The sequence below is a fragment of the Aphelocoma coerulescens genome, chromosome 3 (genome assembly GCF_041296385.1).
Source record: "Aphelocoma coerulescens isolate FSJ_1873_10779 chromosome 3, UR_Acoe_1.0, whole genome shotgun sequence".
In the NCBI taxonomy this organism is placed as follows: domain Eukaryota; kingdom Metazoa; phylum Chordata; class Aves; order Passeriformes; family Corvidae; genus Aphelocoma; species Aphelocoma coerulescens.
In genome coordinates, this window is record NC_091016.1 from 125,300,680 (window position 1) to 125,321,002 (window position 20,323).

Consider the following 20,323-nt stretch of genomic DNA (forward strand, 5'->3'; position numbering starts at 1 on the left):
CTGAGATTTTGATCGTGCTGGGGTTCTGTTTTTTCCCTTTTCCCTGTCTCTGAAACCTGAATGTTTGGGAGTGGTACTTGGGGGCTTCAGATTCCGCTGGGAGTTACTTTCTCGCATAGTGGCTGTCATAATTTTTGCTTCTGCTTTGGCTTCTTCTTCATCTCTCCGTACCTAAACCTTTTGATCTTCCCTTAATAATTCATTTAAGGCCCGCTCATGCTAATCCTCTATCTTTTCCAGCTTTTTTCTAATATCTGGCCAGGCATGAGTGACAAAGTTAACTCTCAATAGAGCTTGCCTGGCTATGCTCTCAGGGTCAATTCCAGAGTATTGTTTAATATTCTTTCGGAGCCTCTCTAACCAATCAGTTGGAGTCTCCTCCTTCCCTTGTTGCCCATCAAAAGCCTTGCTGCCTCTTTTATTCCTTTGATTATCAGATTACGATAATCATTCATATGTCCTTGCCCTGCCTCTTCATTGTGGTTCCAGTGAGGAGGTGCTATTGGCATTTTCTGGTCCCCAGGTGGACCTTGTTGATTCTCTCTTTCCCAGATTCTCATTCCAGCAGCTCTAATCATCTGCCTCTACTCTTGGGAAAATATAATATTCATTATTGACTGTATTTCTTCCCAAGTGAAAATATTGGGACCTAAGAATTGGTTTAATTGTTCAGCTATACCTATGGGATCTTCTAATAACCCTTTAATTTCCTTTTTAAAATTTCTGACTTCTGAAGAGTTAAAAGGAGCATTTACAAATCCCATCCCCCCTTGAACCCTTCCCATCGGCACTTCTCATAATGGGAATAAGCTGATTTCTTGATCCCAACCTTTCTGTTCCTCAGTCATCATAACCTTAGAAGAAACCCTTTTCCTTTGTTTTGGAGTAGTGGCAGGAGAGGAATTATTGAGCTGTCTTTGAGTTTTAACTGAGCTTCTCCTAGTATTTTGGTATGGTGCTCCTTCGCTGGGAAGGGGACTCATCGGAACTGCCAAGGTGGAAGTCGGTGGTGGAGCCGTAACCGCCAAAGGGACAGAGGCAAGGTCAGCTGGCAGAAGCGGGACCATGGCAGGAGCGGGGGTGGCCAGGCACGAGAGGAGCCACGGCAGGGGCAGGGGTGGGGGCACCCAGCGCAATCGGGTCTGCAGCTGGTGCAGGAGGGGCTGTGGCTGGCACAGGAGCGCCTGGCTCCTGTGTATGATATGGGGGTGGCAATGCTTCCAGGATGTCCCAACCCTTTTCTTTCTTTTCCTCTGCTTGCTCTGTCTCTGGGGTTTCTGATATTTTAAAAAATTTTAACCCCAGGGGTTCTGTGTCTCTTGTCCAACAAGAAGCATATTCTTTTTCTTCCGAATCAAACGGTTCCTTTGAATTTACAAATATATTTAAGGCTTGACAAAGCTTGGCTTCAAAGGACCCGTACCTAGGCCAATACATGATCTGGTCTTATTTCTTTCCTTGTCCATTCTAGCATACAATACCAAATCATCTTTACTTTATCCTTTTCCTTTGTACAAGGGTCACTATCCCAGCTGGCTAACTTAATTCCCAGCAGACTATTTTGAGGTATATCTGCTGGCATTTTTTTACTCCCTTTTTTCCTTGAACCCAACTTACTGGTTCTTTGTCCCATCTTCCCAGGATTTTATCTATTCATCCCTGGCCCCTGTTTTCTGCTCTAACCCACCCCTCTGACAGCTTAAACACCACCCTCCCCTCATAGCACAGAAGACCTTTCCTCTTATAATATAATATAATATAATATAATATAATATAATATAATATAATATAATATAATATAATATAATATAATATAATATAATCCACCTCCCTCCAGATAATAAAGTCAAACTTTAAATCAACCATCTATATTATGTATACTTTCATTCATTCTTATTCACTCACTTTTATTTCTTTAATATGTCTCGCTCATTCTCACTCACAACAAGACAACACAATAATAAGGTATCTTGATTTTCAAATCACTTGTTAATATTCACCCACAGGTATTATTTTTCGAATGATAAAATCTCAAATTTTGTTAGCCAACCCCAGATTCTCTCTCTCTCCCACACTTCCCATCTAGAGTAATTTTTCTAGCCTGTGTGTTCCAACCCTCAATCCGGCAAAATTTCTGGAATCGGGGACCCTCACTTTCGTCCCCTGTTTCCTAGGGGATTGTGCTAGGAAACCCTTTTTCTGCTCTCTTTTCCTAGGGGTCCAACCCCTCCCTGAGACCCAGTCCCAGTTACCCCGGGGGGATCTCCCACTCCTTTTATCTTTTGCTTTGTCTCCTCGCTGGCTGTTTTTCTCGCAAAAAGATGGTACCACAACTCTCACAGACTCCACACTCACTTTGCAGATCTGGGGTAACCAGCCCAAGTCTCATTCACGCACCAGTCAACCTCTGTATCCTCCCCCCTGAAAATACTTACAATCCTTTTTTTCTTGTCCAGGTCTTTGTGCATGAAAATTGTGGAGCTAGCTGCCATGGTTTCCTAGGGGGCCTCTTTTTCCCTTTCTTTTGCTTTATTTGTCCCTTTCTTGTCCACGGGGTGTCAACCTGCAACCACCAATTCACACCAGAAGAATCAGAGCGGGCTGCTGAACTCAGCAGGGCGTGCCTCTCCCACTCGGGATCTCCCAGGGTCTTGGAGGCGAGGTGTTAATCCCGGATGAGTTCCCAGATGTGAAAAACGAGGTTCACTCCCCTGTTAGGATTTAAAAGTCTAATAAAGGACGATAGGGGACAAAGCAAAATAAAGCAAAAGTCACAGCACTGAGTGCTTTGGCACTCAGCCAAGAGCACCCCTATTATTGCGGAGACACCCTTTACATACCTGTCCTATTGCATCAGCTTAATGCATATTCATAATCAATTATGCATATTCAAACTTTTACCAAAACTAGTTTATATGTTCCAGGAGCTGTTTAGCATGGCGCCTCCTTGGGTCCGCCTTCTCAGAGCATGCGCATTTCCTGGCTGTGGTTTCAGTCAGTTTTTATTATCACCTCCAGAGTGGGCTTTGGTCCATGGTTTCCACAGACGGTAGTTGCTGACAGTTGGCATGTCAGTAGCGGGGTCTTCAATACACAGTAGTTGGATGTTATCCAACCAAGCAGACAGTTCAAGTACCACAAGCATAACTATATTAGCTATTTTACTATTATGTCTAAGTTTAGTTAATGACAGAAATAAAGGTATAAGTTATTGTTATAAAACTACATCTTTATAACAAAGCTACTTTAACATTATACATATAGCATCCATTTTAACATTTGTAGAAAGCCAATATTATAATATGTATCTATCACACTACCACTGCCTCCCTTGGCACTTGCCACTCCCACTGGTTTCCCTGGATGTTGTGGTTTGGAGCTTCCTGCCCTCTCTTCTGTCCCTGCAGACAGTGAAGCTGCTCCTGGAGCAGAGACCCTGAAAGGAGCAGAGCCTCTGCTGCCACACGCCCTTCCCCAGTGTCACCCCGCTGTCCTCTGCCTGTGTGCCCCACACAGAGCTCCAGTCACCCCCAGCTGTGGCTGCCCTGAACACAAAGGAGGCACAGAGCAGCACGGTCCAAATCAACTCCTTTATTAGCAGAGCCTGCAGGGGATGAGGCTGAAGCAGCCCTTCAGCAGCTCTCCAGGAGGGCTTGGCCCTTGCATTGCCAGCGGCATTGCAGCACCTGCACAGCCAAACTGCCCACACGTCCCTGGGGCAGTGCCAGATGGTGCCACCTTCTCCAGGGCACGGCTCCGGTGCCACCAGCCTGCCTGGACAGCACCAGCACTGCCCCGAGGGCCGCTGCGGAAGGTGCTGGCAGATGGGATTCTCCACATGGGGCATTCCAAAGGCTTTGGCTCAGCAGCGAGGCCAAGGGCAGGAGCAGCTCCTGCCGGGGCTGAGGGCTGGAGGGAAGGGCAGCAGCCCCAGGCAGCTGAGCAGGAGCGGCTGCCCTGGACAGAGACAGAGCACCTCCAAGCCAGGGAGTGGAAGCACTGCCTGAGCCATGGGGCTGTCGTGTCACTGCTTTCCTGAGCCCAGGGACACAACAGCTCCTGCTGGGAGAACGGCCTCAGCTGATCCAGGAGGCTGCAATGAGAGAGGCAAGGATGATGCCCAAAAGCCAAGCAGCCCAGCTTGCAGCCAGCGTGGAGCTGCCCTCAGGCCTCACAGCCCTTTCTCCAAGCAGGACACCTCCTTGCTGCAGGAAGACTGCCTTTGGGACACTGTCCCTTCTTGTCTCACAGCAGTGGATCCTAGGGGGGCTTTGAGTGCTGCCTTGCCCTTGCCCTGGCCTGCCGACTTCGGGTGGGGGAAGCCATGCAGACAATCAGTGTGATTGGTAGAGCAAGCTTCGTTTATTAGCAATACAGAGGCACTTATATAGTATTGAGTACAAGCTTATCAGTTCTTGATTGGTTTAAGCTTACAAAAGCGCATTCTTACTTCTACATAATTGGGTTAGATAAAAGACTACATTTGGCAAGCTTTATGTTTTGTCTTGAGAGATCAAAAATCTTCCTCCCTTCTCATGGTCAGTATATCTTATCAGCACAGGACTGTACCTCCTTAAAACTCCCTTTTTGTTTCTCAGGCCTGTTTCTCATGCAGGCATTTCTCATGGAGGCTTTTTCTCATGCAGGCCTTTGCTTGCAGGCCTTTGCTTTGTACAGTTCTGTTATTGATTTGGTTTTATCAATATTCCATGTCCCTGATCCTCTAACCATTTTGCAACAATTCCCCTTTTTTCTTTTTGTAAAGGCAATATTTGATTGGCTACAGATGTAGTAACTTTGTATATCATCTTTTGCAAGCATTGGCATAGGCAAGGTAAGCACACTATTATTAATAATATTACTAGTTTTACAATAATCAAATGCTGCACAAGTGAAACTAGCCATGGTCTTAAACTTAGTGACTTTAACCATCTTTCTAAGCTGAGACTGTCTTCTTTCTGTAATTGTGTGGTTAATTACTGTAACTCCCTTATCTGCTTGTAAATTAGGACAGAGTGGTCAGAAAGATTCATACAGCACATACCTTAGAACTCTTCACAGCCATGGCTGTGAGCTAGTAGTAGAAAATCAATTGCTACTTAATTTTGTAATATTGTATGTCTAACACTAGTAACATCTAGGCTTAACTCATCAAGCATTTGCAAAGTTATGTTTAACTTATCCCTCTCCCGGCAAGCAAGTTTATGCAAAATAGCATGAGCCCCAGCTGCTGAAGCACCAGGTAAAAACATAGATGCTAGCCAAACTGACTGCCTTCACTCGATCTAAATGGGTGGACAGCTGATTGAAAATGTCCACTAATGCTCTTGTCTCAAGACAGTCAAAAAACAATTTTTCATTCTACTTCTGTGTTTGGTGTTATACCCAAAAATTTATGTAACTCTCCTTTTTAGTTTTGCCTTTGGAGAGGGTTCCCCGACACCCACCACAAGTCACTAGCAACCATCCAGGGCAGCTGTTACATTCGCCCCAGAGTCTTGCTATTTCTGCTATGGAGAGTGGTGGATCTGGCAAGTCCTCAGCTCCTTCACTCAGCCACGTCTGCAGCCTCTCCCAAGGCTTCTCGGGACCGAGGTCTCAGAGTTCCAGCTGTTGAAGTAGTGGCATCACTTTCCTCAGGAGCTGATGCTGACTGCGCCTTCTCGCTTCAGGGTCCTGTAGTATGGCACCACTTGCTGGGCACCTCTCTGGTCAGTGCTGCAGCGATGACTTGTCCCTGTTGTTGCAGGACATTCTGCAGTGTTGCAGTAAAAGCAGCTGTTTGAGATGATTGTTTTGCACAGGTAGCACGTAGGAGCATCTCATCTACACCTGCTCCTTGGGGCAGCATGGCAAGAATTGTCTTAGCTTGCCTATTAGCATTTTCAAATGCAAGTATTTGGAACATTTGCTCTTGGAGCTCTTCAGAGAGCTCAGTTGCATCCTTTAAGGCTGCTGACAACAAGGCTTTGTGGGCAAAAGTCTGTAACAACTGATGAATGACTACGGGCATGGTCAGCTGTGTTACTGTTGCCCCGTAAGCTCCACTGCCAGTTAGCATGTCAGCTTGGAGTGCATACAGTGGGTCTTGGGTGTCACTGATGTTTGCTAGCTTCTTCTTGTGCTAGCTGTTTCCACTTTCATTCCCAGATCAGGAACTGTGAAGGGGTTAATAACAACTGTGCGATGCTGATGCAATCATTCGGACACAGAACATCTGCTGTAAAGATAGACTGCAGAATGCTTTGTGTAAATAAGTCAGCAAGCTTTTTGATTACTTCTTGCATCATTTCTTGGTGCTTCTCCCCCTCCTGGGGCCGACCCCTGGCAGCCCCGGCCGGCTCCGGCTCTGCAGGCGATGAAACCGCAGAAGCTGCTTTGCAGCCGGACTTTCCACTGTTCGGCAGGGGGGGGGTGTTCTCTGCCGCTTTCAGCTGGGCTTTAGGACCGCTCCATTGCTCTGCCGCTTTCGGTCGGACACCAGGACTGCCTGTGTCTCCTTGGCCCGCCTGCGCCCCACCCCCTGGGTTGGGCGGCTCTGCTTCCACGTTTGCGGCCATTCCTCTCTCAGACGTCGGAAGGATAACATCCTGCCCTGCTGAGTTCAGCAGCTCCTGCAGTGAGTGGACGGGTGCTGCTGTGCTTTTAATCAGTTTTCTCGCGGCCAGCCTGAAGGACCGTGCTACCCTGGACTCTGCTCCGGTCTCTGGCCACCGCTCCGTAAGACCCCTGTCTGTTCCTTTGTTGGAGCTGCCACACCCAGTGCTGCCACTCTGTAAATCCTCTATGGTGCGTGCGGCCACTGCCCTCTCTGTTTTCATCTCCGCGAGAGTGCCAGTTACTGCTCTCCAGATTAATCCGAGAGTTTTTGCTTCTTTAGCTTTCTTTTTAAACCATCTTGGATCAGCTAGTTCCTTACAATGATTTACTTCTTTAACTCCCCCCTTTTCTAAAAAGCGTAAAAATAAATCAAGGGTCACCTCTGTTTCCATATCTGCGTCCTACCGCATCTGCGTCTTACCGCAATCCCTGTCGACAGGATTTGTGCAGCCTTTTCCCAGGTTTGCCATTGTCAGCCGATACGGCGGACCCCTGTGTCAGGTCAGTCCAGGAACGGATCAGACACTTGCCTGCACTGCTGATCTTCTGCCCTCCGATTGCTGCTTATCAGTGCCACATCGGTCCCCCACCTTAGTCAAGAAAACGAAGTCCCAGTCCCTGTTCAGGCACCAAATGCCAACTTCGGGTGGGGGAAGCCATGCAGACAATCAGTGTGATTGGTAGAGCAAGCTTCGTTTATTAGCAATACAGAGGCACTTATATAGTATTGAGTACAAGCTTATCAGTTCTTGATTGGTTTAAGCTTACAAAAGCGCATTCTTACTTCTACATAATTGGGTTAGATAAAAGACTACATTTGGCAAGCTTTATGTTTTGTCTTGAGAGATCAAAAATCTTCCTCCCTTCTCATGGTCAGTATATCTTATCAGCACAGGACTGTACCTCCTTAAAACTCCCTTTTTGTTTCTCAGGCGTGTTTCTCACGCAGGCATTTCTCATGGAGGCTTTTTCTCATGCAGGCCTTTGCTTGCAGGCCTTTTCCTTGTACAGTTCTGTTATTGATTTGGTTTTATCAATATTCCATGTCCCTGATCCTCTAACCATTTTGCAACACTGGCCCTTGGGATCAGGCTTGGCCACAAGGCCGATTGGCTCAGGGAAGGGGTTTGGTTTGACTCTAGGACAAAGCAGAGGGAAGTGTTTATGGCAAGGAAGCAAGAGCATTCTGGCTTTATCATGAAGCGAGGGAGTTGCTGAGCAATGGCTGCAGTAACCCACCTTATTTTACCAAATTTGGGAGCAATTAGATACCATTGGCTGTGTGTGGCTTGAGAGTGTCATTGTTGTAACTGCAGTTTGTGGAGAGCCTGGTACAAAGTTCTTCTAAACTGCAAAGCCGTTGTGGTTCTTCCTTCCCATGGACATGGCCTAACTCTTGTCCAGCTCGGACAGTGCTTCCTGCTTGGTAACTCTCTGCCACGCCTCAGGGATTTCTCCTTTGCCCTGAAATTTCCCATTGTACAAAGCTTCCAGCTGTGTCCTGAAATGAGACACAAACCATTTCCAGTACGCCTGCATGGATGGATCAGGAAGAATGTTCCATGTGGAAAAACGGGGTCCTGCATCCCGGTATCTCTTGTAGGTTATCCATTCACTGTCACCCACTCTGAATAAGGAGTCACTTGAAACAAGGCTGGAACAAATATCAATGACCAGGTGGTCCGTCTCATTCCACTTGGTTCCCACCAAAGCTCGTGGGCGATGGAAGACCAGCTGATGGTCTCCATCATGATTCTGCATGGTGTTTGTGCAAACAGCCCCACAAAAGGGACACTGCTCCCAGCACCCCGAAAACTGCTCTGCTAGGATGGTGTGAGGCTGCCTTGCAAATGAGCTCATATTGGCATCAGCAAATCCTTTCCTGAGCCTGTCCCTCAGGTCATCCAGAGCTTCTGCCATGGCGCTGCTCAGGAACTCAATGTCTGTGACCTCCTGGTGCTCAATGCCCTTCAGGTCACTTCTGGGCAAGTTGATCACCTCTGTCAGTTCCCTGCAAAATTCATCCAGCCAAAGAGAGACTTTGTCCTCTCTGTCTTTTCTGTCATTGACAATCTGGGTTGATAAAGAAACAGCTTTCAGGATGTTTCCATAGAGAAGATTAAGGGAGGAATCTAAAAACTTTTCCAGCCTCCTGTTCCCATCTAAACAGTAACTCTTAACTCGTGTCTCAGTATAATTCTGAAATAAATTTTTTGGGCAATTAAGGTAATCTTTGAAATACTCAAAATTTTCTTGTTCTGCCAGGTATCTCAGGATGGAGATTTCCAGATTGGCTCTGTTGCCCTGGAAATCTGGGAATTTGCCCTGCATGTCCTCAGCAATGGCTTTAGCCGTCCTCTCATAGACCGCCCGGTGAAGAGCTGGTTCAATCTTCTCACAAAGGAAAACAGCAAAAGTTGTGATAGAAGTGGCTCCTTGGCAGGAAATCTGGAAACACTGGAAGAAATCCTCTCTCTTGCTGCTCAGGTACATGACTGGGTCATTTGCCTTTTGGAACGCTTCATGCATGACTTTAAACCTTTCTGCTGCCATTCTGCACAGATACAGAGACAAATCTATGCTGTACTCTCTGTTAAAAGTACATTTTGCATTGCTGGGGACAGAGTTCACACCTTCCTGTACTTCATTGAGTATTTCATGAATAAAATTTCGACTGTAATCCCGTTTCTCCTCTTCCTTCTTATCAATGTTTGCTCTCACACATGCTATGATGCTGTCTGTGATGTGCTGCAAGTTGATCACATCAGCATTGGAAACCCTCCTAGTGATGACACCAAAATGCTTTTTTTTCATGACGTGTTTCTCCATGTCGAAAGAAAATCCGCTGTCTTTGGGAAATGATGTGATCCTGGCATGGAAACCCGGCTCCTTAAAGTGCTCTAGAAGGACATCTTCGATTTCTGCATCGATATCCACCTGTTCCAGGGGAGGAGCAACACGGGAAACTTCGGCAATCCAATTGTTCCAGACAAAAATAAAGTTGTCTCTCAGTTCTCTCTCACTGAGGCTCTTCCCTTTCAGAGTCACAGCCAACTCCCTACTCCTTCTCAGGAGCTCGGCTTCATATTGCGCCTTCCTTACATCCAGTTTACTCTGCTCCTTCTGTAGCTCAATAAGATTCTCACATTTCTTTTTCGTTTCAAGAAGAAGAGTCTCTTTTAGTTCTTTCAGCTTCTGTTCTGTGCTTGGTTTCCACTGGACTAGTGTCTCACAGTCTTTGTCTTCCCTGAAATACTTTTCCACTTCTTTCTCAATGGCATCACTTGTCTCTTGCACCTGCCCTTCAAGGTGTTCCCTGGTCACATTCTGCAAATCCCCATTCCGAATTTTGTTGTCCAGTCTCATCTGCATGTCTAAGACGTGACTCCTCAGCCTCCAGGTCCACTGACTAAAGGCGCTTTCCAGTTTCCTGTATGCGGCAATCTCCAGGGAATTCTTGAAGCTGAAAACAAAGTTTTCATTCAGCAACGCATTCCAGAGGTCACCAATACGAACTTTCAGGCTCGAGAGCCTCAAAATGCTGCGCTGCGACTGCTTCTGGGCAGCCTGGAGGATTTTGCTCTTTAGTTGCTGGACGTTCTGGCTGTAGGTGGGGTTGGGTGGTGCCATCGGGGGGTTTCCTTCCCACAGCTGAGCAAAGTAGTGAATGTGGGTGTCCACATCAAAGCCAATGACGTCGCTGAAGGAGGAGATGTCACAGAATTCCTGCTGGGCAGCTACCACAGTCATTTTATCCAGCTTTTCCTGCAAACGCCTTTGTCCTTCCATGTTCTGCTCCTTGGCAGTTGCTTCTCCCACGTTTTGGTGGACAAAGAGGCAGCTTGGGGAAAGATTGACTTTCTTCATCCTCAGGAAAGCCTGCACAGCGATCTGGAGAACATCTTGCATTTCTGAGGGATTTTCTCCAAAGATATTGATCACAGTCAAGTTGCCAATGCCAATGACAAAGGTGGCCAGCTCATTGTCGTGGTTCAGGGAGTGTTTATTGGCCATCTCAATGGCACGGAGTCCCTCTGTGTCCACCACCAGCACAAAATCAAAGCCCAAGTCTTGCTGCAGCTCCTCACCCACTGGGATGAGCTGCATAAAGGCTCCGCGGGTGCATCTCCCCGCGCTGACGTTGAACTGCAGACCAAACATGGCATTCAGCAGGGTGGACTTGCCTGTGCTCTGGATGCCGAGCACGGAGAGCACAAACACTCGTTTGTCCCCCAGCCTCTCAATTAAGCTGTCAAAGATTGCTCCCACCCAGCGCAAGGGCAGGTAAGAAGCATCCCCATCCATCAGCTCCACAGGATACCCCGAAACCATCAGATCTGCTGCAATCTCTGGCAGTTTGACACAACTCTCATTCTTGCAGTTCATTACTTCCAGAACTTCATAAATCTGCCCCACCTCTCTCAAGAGATGCTCCAGGCCAATGGATGAATCGTTGATTTCATCAGAGAGAGCATCCAGCTTATTCATCAATTCAGTTTTCTCACTGTTTTTTTCCTGGTTTTTCTTTGCTGTCCGTATTTCAGACCATAACTCGTGATAGTCTCTCCTCAGTTCTTCAAGGCGACCGCAGGACAGCTCATCCATAAAGACCTTCATCCAGTGCAGGAAGTATTTCTTGGTATCTGCTGGCTGGGCCTGGAGAAAGCCAAGGAATGATTTCATCAGTGGGTTAAGGGGGGAAGCTTGTTCAAATTGTTTTCTTCTTAGTTCTGCCTTCTCAATTTCAATTTGGCTGCGATGATGCTCAATGCTCTTGTTCCCCTTCTCCTGCAAGCGAGTGAGCTCTTTGTCCTTTTTGCACCACTGGTACCACAGTTTTCCTTGAAGGGGCAGGAGCTGGGATTTGATCTCAGACAGCTTCTCTTTCTTCAGAAGCTCCACCAGCTCCTTTGCCTTTGCTTTGGCTGTCAAACCTGCAGGTTGATCTGCATCCACTACGAATCTGTGCTGGCGAGCTTTGTCCAGACAGGCCTCCAGGCTGAAACATGGATGAGACCTTTCCAGGAGATTCTGGATTGTTTCAGTCAGCTGGATGGCCAGTTCTGCTTCGTTTCTGTTCTTGATCCCTATTTTTATGTTTTTGCTGGCTTGTCCAGCTGCAACATTCTCTTTTTCCGTGAGAAGACAAACCAAAGGCCTTTGTGACTGCCACAGACCCTGCAAAAGCTTTTTCCCCCTGTTGTCCATGTGCTCTGAATCGGATACGAGAGCCACGTTGACAGCAGATATCTCCTGCAGGAACTGCAGCTGTGCTCCGTGATCCCTGGCATCTCCATGCAGGTTACAGAAAGCCACACAGCACTCAAAGGTGTCATCAGGGCTTCCGCGGGGGCAGTACCAGGTGATCTCCACCACCCCTTCCATCAGCAAACGCTCTCTGGTGCTGCCTCTGCAGTGGCGGTGGAAGAAAGTGTCGTGTTTGCGTTTGCTCAGCAGAGCGTTCAGGAGCTGAGACTTGGAAGAGGAGGCTGAGCTGCCAATGCGGATGAAGGACACAATGGGTGTCTGTGCCTGAAAGATGAGTTTGTTGTTGTAACTCTTTGTTCTGGCCTGCTTTCCTGACTTGTCTGCCTCTTTCCAGCTCCTTTGGATTTGGCTGAGGGCGTAGAGCGGGAACTCGATGTGTGAAGTGCACGGGTTGGGCACCAGCAGAGGCAGCGCCAGTTGGCAGAACGCCAGCTTGGTTGCAAGTGTCTCTCTCAGGAAGTCATCAGCACAATGGAAAATGGCCATCTGCAGGTCCATGGGGTGCACACGGCTGTCCCTGCTTCCAGGTTCAGGGACTGCTTCCTTCAAATCATCAAGAAAGTTTTCAAAGGAGTCTGAAGGTTCGTCCTCTTGCTCTGTCGTTTGTGGCACGGGTGCAAATCCTGCATTGTTCTTGTTCCAGCAAGTCAGGTACCTCACCTGGTAATCCACTGTTAACAGCTTTTGCAAGAAGTAAAATGGCAGTTCCTTGTCCTTGCTGGGCTGGCTGTCCTGCAGAGATGTCTTGCAGATGGTGCGGAAATCTCCCATCCCCATTTTTCTTGGATAGTGATTTTCGAGTCCAAGGCGCTTGAGCAACTGGCGGAATTCCTGGTTTGTAATGGCTTCATTTGCTTTGGATTTGCTGCCGTCTGACTTGGACTGAGACTGACTGGGGGGCTCAGGTGTTGGAAAAGTGTCTTCCATGTCTCTGAGTATGTTCTGCATCCTCTGTTCATCCCATTTCTCATCCAAACACCCTCTGATCAAGGAATGCAAGTCCTGTTCCAGCCTCTCCCAGTCTTTGCCTCCACTGTGCTTTTGGAGGAGATTCTTGATCCGTGTGGACTGCAAGCCTTGCATGTGATCTTCCATGAAAACTAAACGCTCCTTCTTCTGCTCAGGGGACAGCTCTTGACTTTCGGGTGTCACAGTCAGACCCATCAGCAGAAGGGAGGCCTCAGCTCTGTCGGCATCTTGCTCCTTCAGTTTCACGTACTCCTCATGTGCCACTTTCATTTCCTTGGCCATGTACTGAATTTCTGGGTGTCCAAGGAGGTGTGGAAAAGTGCTGCTTTCCACGTTGTACCCTGTGCTGGTCACAATCAAGAGCACCAACAGTTCCATGTCCTTCTCAGCCCGTTCCTGGAGAGACTGGAGCAAGGAATAAATGGCGAGGCTGGTGGTCAGGGTGGCTTCTATCTTTGCTTGATGAACAGCAGAAGCAGAGCTTCCTGGTGCATAGGTGACAGCATAGATGTGCTCCCTCATTTGCTGCAGTGTTTTGATGAGCTCTTCAAGCTCAGAGACTTTGGGCCGTCTGGGAAGCTGGTGCTCAGTCTGGAAGATCCATTGCATAATGAAGGAAGCCTCAGGGAAGTCCTTGACAGAGTAGATATGAGGATCCAGAAGGCTCCTCAACATTACCTTGATAGAGGTGGTGTTTTCTGGAGGTGACTCCTGGCAACTGCGCACGGTGTTCACCAGGAAGTCCTGCAGGGCTTTGTCCGACAGGCACACATTGATCCACACACTGGGGTTCTTGGTTTTTGCATGCAGATCCTCTTTTAGCTCCATCAGCATGAGCAGCTTCCTTTCATCCACCGTCACCTCCCAGGCCTTCACAGTGGCCATGAAATCTCTGGCCTCTTGCACTGCACTGTCCAGTTCCTCTCCAAAAGTGGTGCCGACGCTCTGATTTGTCAGCGCTTTGTACGCATCCCTGAGGGCTCTGCTCATCTGAGTGACGGACTTAAAATCCCTGCTGTGATTGCACCGGATAACATCCCACACTGGGATCAGCTCAAAGCCGCGGTCGATAACACACCACGTTGTGTTATCAGACACGAGCCCTGTTTTCCACTGAGGAAGAGAAGCTGTGTCTGGTGGGCCCCCTGTGTTGAGCACGTAGAGCTGAATCGCTGTTTGGGAGCTCTCTCTGGCTTTTCCCTGGACAGAAGCTTGTAAGGTGGAATTGCAAATATCCAGGGCCCCCGCAGCACTGGCCAGGAAGTTACCAAAGCTCTTCCTGACAAGGCTGATCAGTGCTTCCGAGGTTTGTTGCTTCATCTCTTCCCGCTGCTCGGCTCGGAATCCTTCTGTAGACGCCTTCCACCAGAATATCCCCCCAAAGTGGAGGGGACCATGGTTTACATGGGACCCAAACCTGTTGAAGAACATCTCACACCTACTCACCATGGGGGCTGTGTCTTCTTGAGTGAAGCTCAAAAGCTGCTCCATGTCTTGCAGCTCCTGCAGAGCTGCATCCGAGAGGCGAAGCTGATGCCTTTGGAAGTAGCAGGAGGCCAGAGGGATGTACTGGTACATGGTGGTACAAATGTAGCTCTGCTCAGAGTGGGACTGGTGGATGTTCTGTGACTGTGAGGAGCTGCTGTGATCTACACTTCCTTGCAAAAGAATCTTCCAGAAGACGGCTTTGGCAGAAACACTGATGCTGAACCCCAGCTGCTCCATGGACTTGGTGAAATTGGATTCTGCCGCAGAGGAGGAGAACTCCTTCCTCTCAAGTAGCGATCCTTGCTTCGGACCAGAGAGCTGGAATCCCTCAGGAACCCTGAGGAGCTGCTCTCGCTTTGCCAGCATATCTTCAGGTCTGCTGGTTCTGTAGATGCCCTGCAGGGCCAGTCCCCCTGACGCGCGTCTCAGCACCTCCGTGTCGGGGATGTGCTCCGTCCTGCCTGCTGACAACTCCTGCTGCTCCAGCTGCTTGTGGATGCTCTCCAGCATATCCACCAAGGGCTTCTTTGGCGATGGCCAGAACTCTTTTGGAATTTCCATGGCTTTCCACAGAGTCTCTGCTTTCTCCTTCAGAGCATCCTGGCTGTGGCTGTGGCTGTTGAGCATTTCTGTCAGATCATTTAGGGCTTGTTTGGCCACTTCTTGTCTCTGCTTTGTCTTCTCCAAGTGCTCCTTCTGCACCTCTTCAGTGGTTGTTTTGTTGTCTTTTATTTTCAGGAGTTTCTGGAGTGCCTTTTTCTCCCAGGGGTGCCGTGCTGCACACTCCAGCTTGAGGTAGTCTTTATATTCCAGATGCTGCAGGGCTTCTCTGCACTCAATTCCCAGATTCTGCGACACTTTGGGCACCCAGTATCCAGCATCCAGTCCTTCCTTCTGAAATGCCTTTGCCAGCTGTGCCTTGGCATCCCTCTCTTGCGTGTCCTCCTGCGAAGCCATGGCTGTGAAGGAAGAAAAGAGAGTGTCCCTAAGCTGTGTTGTCAGAGGCCCCAGCCTCCTGGCAGAGGCTCTGCAGCAGCTGCGGCCCTGGGGATTGCTCGCACCCGGCTGCTGGAGCCCAGCCTGGCATGGCACAAGAGCCAGGGTCTCCTTCCCAGCACGCTGGATGTGCCTGTTGCTTTCCTGTTTGCAGGATCAACCCTGAAGCTGAGTGTGTATCCCACAGACAACGCAGACACACACACAGACACACAGATACAGACAGACACAACAGACACACACAGATACACACAGACAGGCACAGACACACCCAGAGAGTCACTCAGCCACACACCCTGCCCTGGGCAAGGTGCTGCCTTCACCATCACCCCCATCCTCCCAGCAGGGCTCCTCAATTCACAAGTGCAGATAGCCGGGAGCATTCCTGGCTCCCTCGAGCACTGGCTCAGCCCCTCTGCCCGTCCAACAGCCCTGCCTGCATCCTGCACCCTCTGCCCAGCCCCATGGCTGCCCTGCTCGCTGGCTGGCCCAGCCTGCTGCTCCCAGCACCCGCAGACAACACTCACACACTCCCCCCACAGGCACCCCACGCTCCCCAGACACACTGTCCCCACGCCCGGCACGGCCACACGGGCTCTGACCTGTGCTCCTGCTGCAGCTGCCGGCGCGCAGCCCCTCCCTCGCCCCACTCGCTCTGTGGCAGGGCATATCACCCCTCTCCCACCACAGATAGATGGTGCAGATAAGAGATGTCATACATGAAATCCCTATTTGTGCTTGGTCTTTGCATATTAAGTGCTTTAATTAATTTTGAGCTTAACATTTTTAAATTGAATGTTAAAATTAACCCATCAGCCCAGGTACACTAATCAAGTTTTTATGGTCTTCCTGTGTTTACTGTATACTTTTACAAGTGTTTTAAGATGTGTTGGATGTATTTTTTTTTTATGTTTTACTTGTATCTTGGTTTCAAGGCAGATTTTAAAAAACCCCAGTTGCAACAAACAGCCCAGCCCCCATAACCATACCCCCGTAAGCTCCATGACCCTTGTCTCAACTAATATCACCCCTCTGACCAGGAGGAGCCATTGGTGGACGGAGATGGTCTGTCAAAGGGAGAGCACCAATCACCTTGAACCAAAGGGGTGGGCTGTGGGCAGGCTGTGGGCGGAGCAAAAGCTATAAAGGTGTAAGAAAAGACACGCCCATTCTCAGTCTCCCTTCCTCTCCAGCTTGCTAAGGCAGTGCTGGAGAAACCTACCCCTTTCTAGGGGCTTTTAGAAATAGATTTCTTTTTGACCAGCCTAGACTGCAAGGTTTTTTTTTTTTTCTCTACCTGAGGTTCAGAGCTGCCTTAAGCCTAAAGTTCCTGAATCCCTGCGCTCCTGGGGCATACTTCCTGAGCCACTAGGATCCCAAATTTTTATATTTTGTTAGTTTTTGCAATTTTTCAATTTTTCTGTTTTAATAAATTGTTTTAATTTCTACAAAGAGTTGTCTCATTCCTCACAAGAGATAACCCAGGTGGGCAAGGCCCAGCAGGTATCGTCTCCTGGCACCAAAAATTCTGCCAGCTTAGCTGATGTGGGAAGAGATAAACAAACAGAGGTGACCAAAAGGCCTGGTTTTACACTATAAAAATACTACAGTTTATCACAGAGGCAGAAGTCTCTTACACACTCCTCGGAAAGGTGTGAGAAGACTTCTCCCTGGAGCTGGATGCAAGTCCAGGTCCCTTTCCCTGGGAACTGAGAGAGAGGATTTCTTGATGTGTGCTCCTTCAAGAATTGGATGGCAAGAAACATTGGATGCTAAGTTATAGTATTTCTCAGCTAGCTGTAAATTTAATGGTACCTTTAACCCCGTGTGTAATACTAGTAGTCCCTTTTTGCCTTATCCCTGTGTAGTAATAGTCTGTTTTAAGCCTCATGTCTGTTAGCTTTGTGTCTATTAATAAAGAATTCATTTTATAATAGACCGAATCAGCCATTAATAAAGAACTTGCGAATGAGAGTGGGTCTTGGCGTGCTGGCCACCTCAATAACACAACTGCCTGCTGCCAGAGGCCTGGGCAAAAGGCGGAGGCTGATTTAAACCGGCACCATTCATTCATAACAAAGATCAAAGACAACTCCCTTGGTTCCCCCTTTAGCGCTGGCCAGGCTTTGTGAGGAACCCAAGAGGACAATAAAACCAGATGCTCCTGCACTAGAAGTGATGTCAGCTTTTTTATTCAACACTATAAAAGCTGTGCCCTCTCACAGCAAAGTCGGAAGCCTCGTTTCCTTCAGGTGGAAGCACTGCAGGAATTCCCAGTTACGAGGAGGGGCTCTCCAGTCCCTCACCGTAACGGGGCTCCTAGGCGTATGTGTGGATCTAGATAATGATAAAGCCTTAGTGATACCAAAAAGGTTTATTCAATTTCTACTGTGACCATGAACTTTTAGCAGAGAAGACACTGTGTCTGATAATCTTTAGCAGGGAAACAAGGCCTGCAGAAACTGCTCTCCACGCAAGGACATTGGAAGATGAAGAGGTGACATCTGGCTCAGGCAGGCAGCTACAGCCAAAACAAGGACTGAGTTTGGGAACTTGGGGAACATGGGGACGGTTTTTCTGGTAATGGGCAAATTATAATGTGCCTGTAGTGACTGTTATTAGCAATACACTTGTAGAAATCAGCTGGCATGTTAGGAAGACTTCTCCCCCATGCCACTCCAGGCACCGGAATAAATGATGCCCTCTTCAACATGAAATTGGTGTTAGGGAGACATATTCATCTGTTTCTGGCAATTTTGTGACAGGCCCACCCCAGTGCAGGAGGAAACTCCACAACTCCAGGCTACTCAGGGAGGGAGTTAGGGAGGGCCCCTGGGAAAAGGCTCTGGAAGGTGCTGGGGTCCATCAGTGCGGGTCACTTTTGATTGAAAAGCCCCTGAGGACAAGGCAGTCATTGGTCACAGGCACTATGGGCTCAGGACGGGAAAGTCCTGCTCGTCACACTGAGTTTCCTTTTATAACACATTAAGCCACAGAGATGATCAAGGACAGCCAGTATTTGGATTTCAGTAGAGTTTTTGATCCTGCCTCTCTCAGGATCCTGGTGTCTCCCTTCCAACTCAGGCCATTCCATCATTCCATGATTCTCACCCTTATGGAGCTGGCGCTCTCACTGCACACCTGCCTTTACACCTTTGGGGTTTTTGACACTGTCACAAATTGATAATTGTCCCAATCTCAGTTCAGCTGGATACTGGAGAGATTTATTCTGTGCACAAAATTTTCCTGTGCATGCAGCTTCTGTCCCACCAAGGCCACGAGACTCTTACCAGCACAGGTATCAATGCAAGGGGCTTGGACTCAGATATAGGTCTGAGGGCTCCTGTACCCTCCCAGAGCCCTCAGGGGCAGCTTTCCCTCAGGGTCCATGGAGATTTGAGCAATCTGTGCAAGGGCTGTGGGCTCTGATTCCCCTCACCCACCTCACAGCAGATGCTCCCGTTGCTCCAAGCCTTGGTTTCCCAGTGGACACCGGCAGCCGAGGGCCCCAGCTCAGGTGACAGAGCACAGCAGCAGTGGCAGGCCTGGGACACACAGCGGGGTGAGGAGAAGAAGATGGGAACCACCTTGAGGACTCAGGAGGAAGAGCACCAGAAAGGAAAGGTTCAAAATCCTAAAGGAGAAGAGCAGAGAGACAGGAGAAGGCAACCCATGAGCATGGAGGATTCATTCCAGGGAGGCCTGGAGGCCAACCCTTCTCCTCCACTGGGGATTGCCCAGGCAGCAAAGACTCCTCAGGGCCCTTTTGGGGAGCTGACCAGAGCAGGGTTTCACCTGGGACCTGCATCCCTGTTGCCCCACCAGAAGGAAGCTGGACATGCTGGAGAGGCAATGCCAGGCACAGACACAAGAGGGGAAGAGAATGGATTGAGAGCAGCCCTGAGGAGAAGGACTTGGGGGTGCTGATGGGTGAGAGGCTGTGCAGGGAACATCTGTGCTCTCGGGGCAGGAGACAAGGTGTGCAGGGGGCAGAGCCCAGGGAACAGCACTGACAGTGGGGCAGCCCCGTCCCACCACTGCCCACACCCCACAGCTGTTGCTGGGGGGAAGCTCAGGCCCCCGGAGAGGGGGAGAAGCAGCGCTGGGCTTGGATCCCAGCAGGCACTGAGCTCCCACCAGCAGCTCGTGAGCCCCCACCAGCAGGATGGGGACAGGAGAGGGAAATCAGAAGCAGGAAAAACTGCTGGCTCGAGATAAGGGCAGTTCAGCAGCGGAGGAAAGGTGGGTGTGCTGGCAGAGCACAGGAGGGACTTTAGACACCAATTGTTTTCTTTGGGCACATGTCCAGCTGCTCCCCGGGCAGCAGAGCCTCAGTTCAGGACGGCTGCTCAGGAAGGGAACACTGGCTCAGGGCCACTGCTGTAGCTTGTCCACTCGGGCCACTTGTCCCAGCCCTGTCCCATCCCAAATTCTCTCCCATTCGGGTGCTGCCAGCTCTGGTTCAGGCTCAGGAGCCGGGGGCTGCCCTGGACAACATTAACTCCAGCCCAGCCACACCCTGAAGCAGCCCCCAGGCACCTTTGGCAGTCCCGCACGGCTTCCAGTGCTGCAGGAATAGGGCAAAAGCCCCATGCGAGTGTGTCGGTGCCCGCAGAGAGGCACTAAACACACGCAGGGGATAACTCGGGATCGAGTTTCACCTTGGGAGCAAACGAGGGAAGCAGCAAGGCTGGCAGCATCACCTGCCATGGGAATGCCTGCAGCCCGTTTCACGGGAACAGCCCCCCGAGAGTGTTTTCCCCAGCCCTGCCCCAGGGAAAGGGGCTCTGGGGGCGCAGGTGCCTTTGAGGGGCTGCCGCAGGGAGCAGAGCGCTCTGGGCGGTGCCGCTTAGACTGGAAGAGAGGAGAATGCCACCCTCCCTGCATGGGGAGGAAAAGGTAGAGCTGTAGCCCCGGGTGGCCGGACAGAGCAGGATGTCCCGTGCCTGCCCCTCATCCCCGCCAAGCTGCCCTGCTCCCGAAGGAGCGGCGCGGGGGCCAG

At 49.5% G+C, this 20,323-nt stretch overlaps 1 protein-coding gene across 2 annotated transcripts in view; it reads right to left on the reverse strand.

Annotated features, from left to right (window-relative positions):
• Positions 1–1,832: 1,832 nt before the first annotated feature.
• Positions 1,833–20,323, reverse strand: part of LOC138108797 (interferon-induced very large GTPase 1-like) — a 31,634-nt gene continuing 13,143 nt past the window's right edge. Inside the window, exons 2-3 of one of the 2 annotated variants that reach the window (XM_069011908.1) lie at positions 18,765–18,955; positions 1,833–15,284 (exon numbers count right to left, since the gene is read on the reverse strand). In XM_069011908.1, coding sequence (XP_068868009.1) covers positions 7,990–15,282 — 7,293 coding nt within the window. In that variant the 5' untranslated portion in view covers positions 15,283–15,284; positions 18,765–18,955 and the 3' untranslated portion in view covers positions 1,833–7,989. The remainder of the gene's footprint in view (positions 15,285–18,764; positions 18,956–20,323) is intronic. The other variant, XM_069011909.1, reaches the window with a different exon arrangement.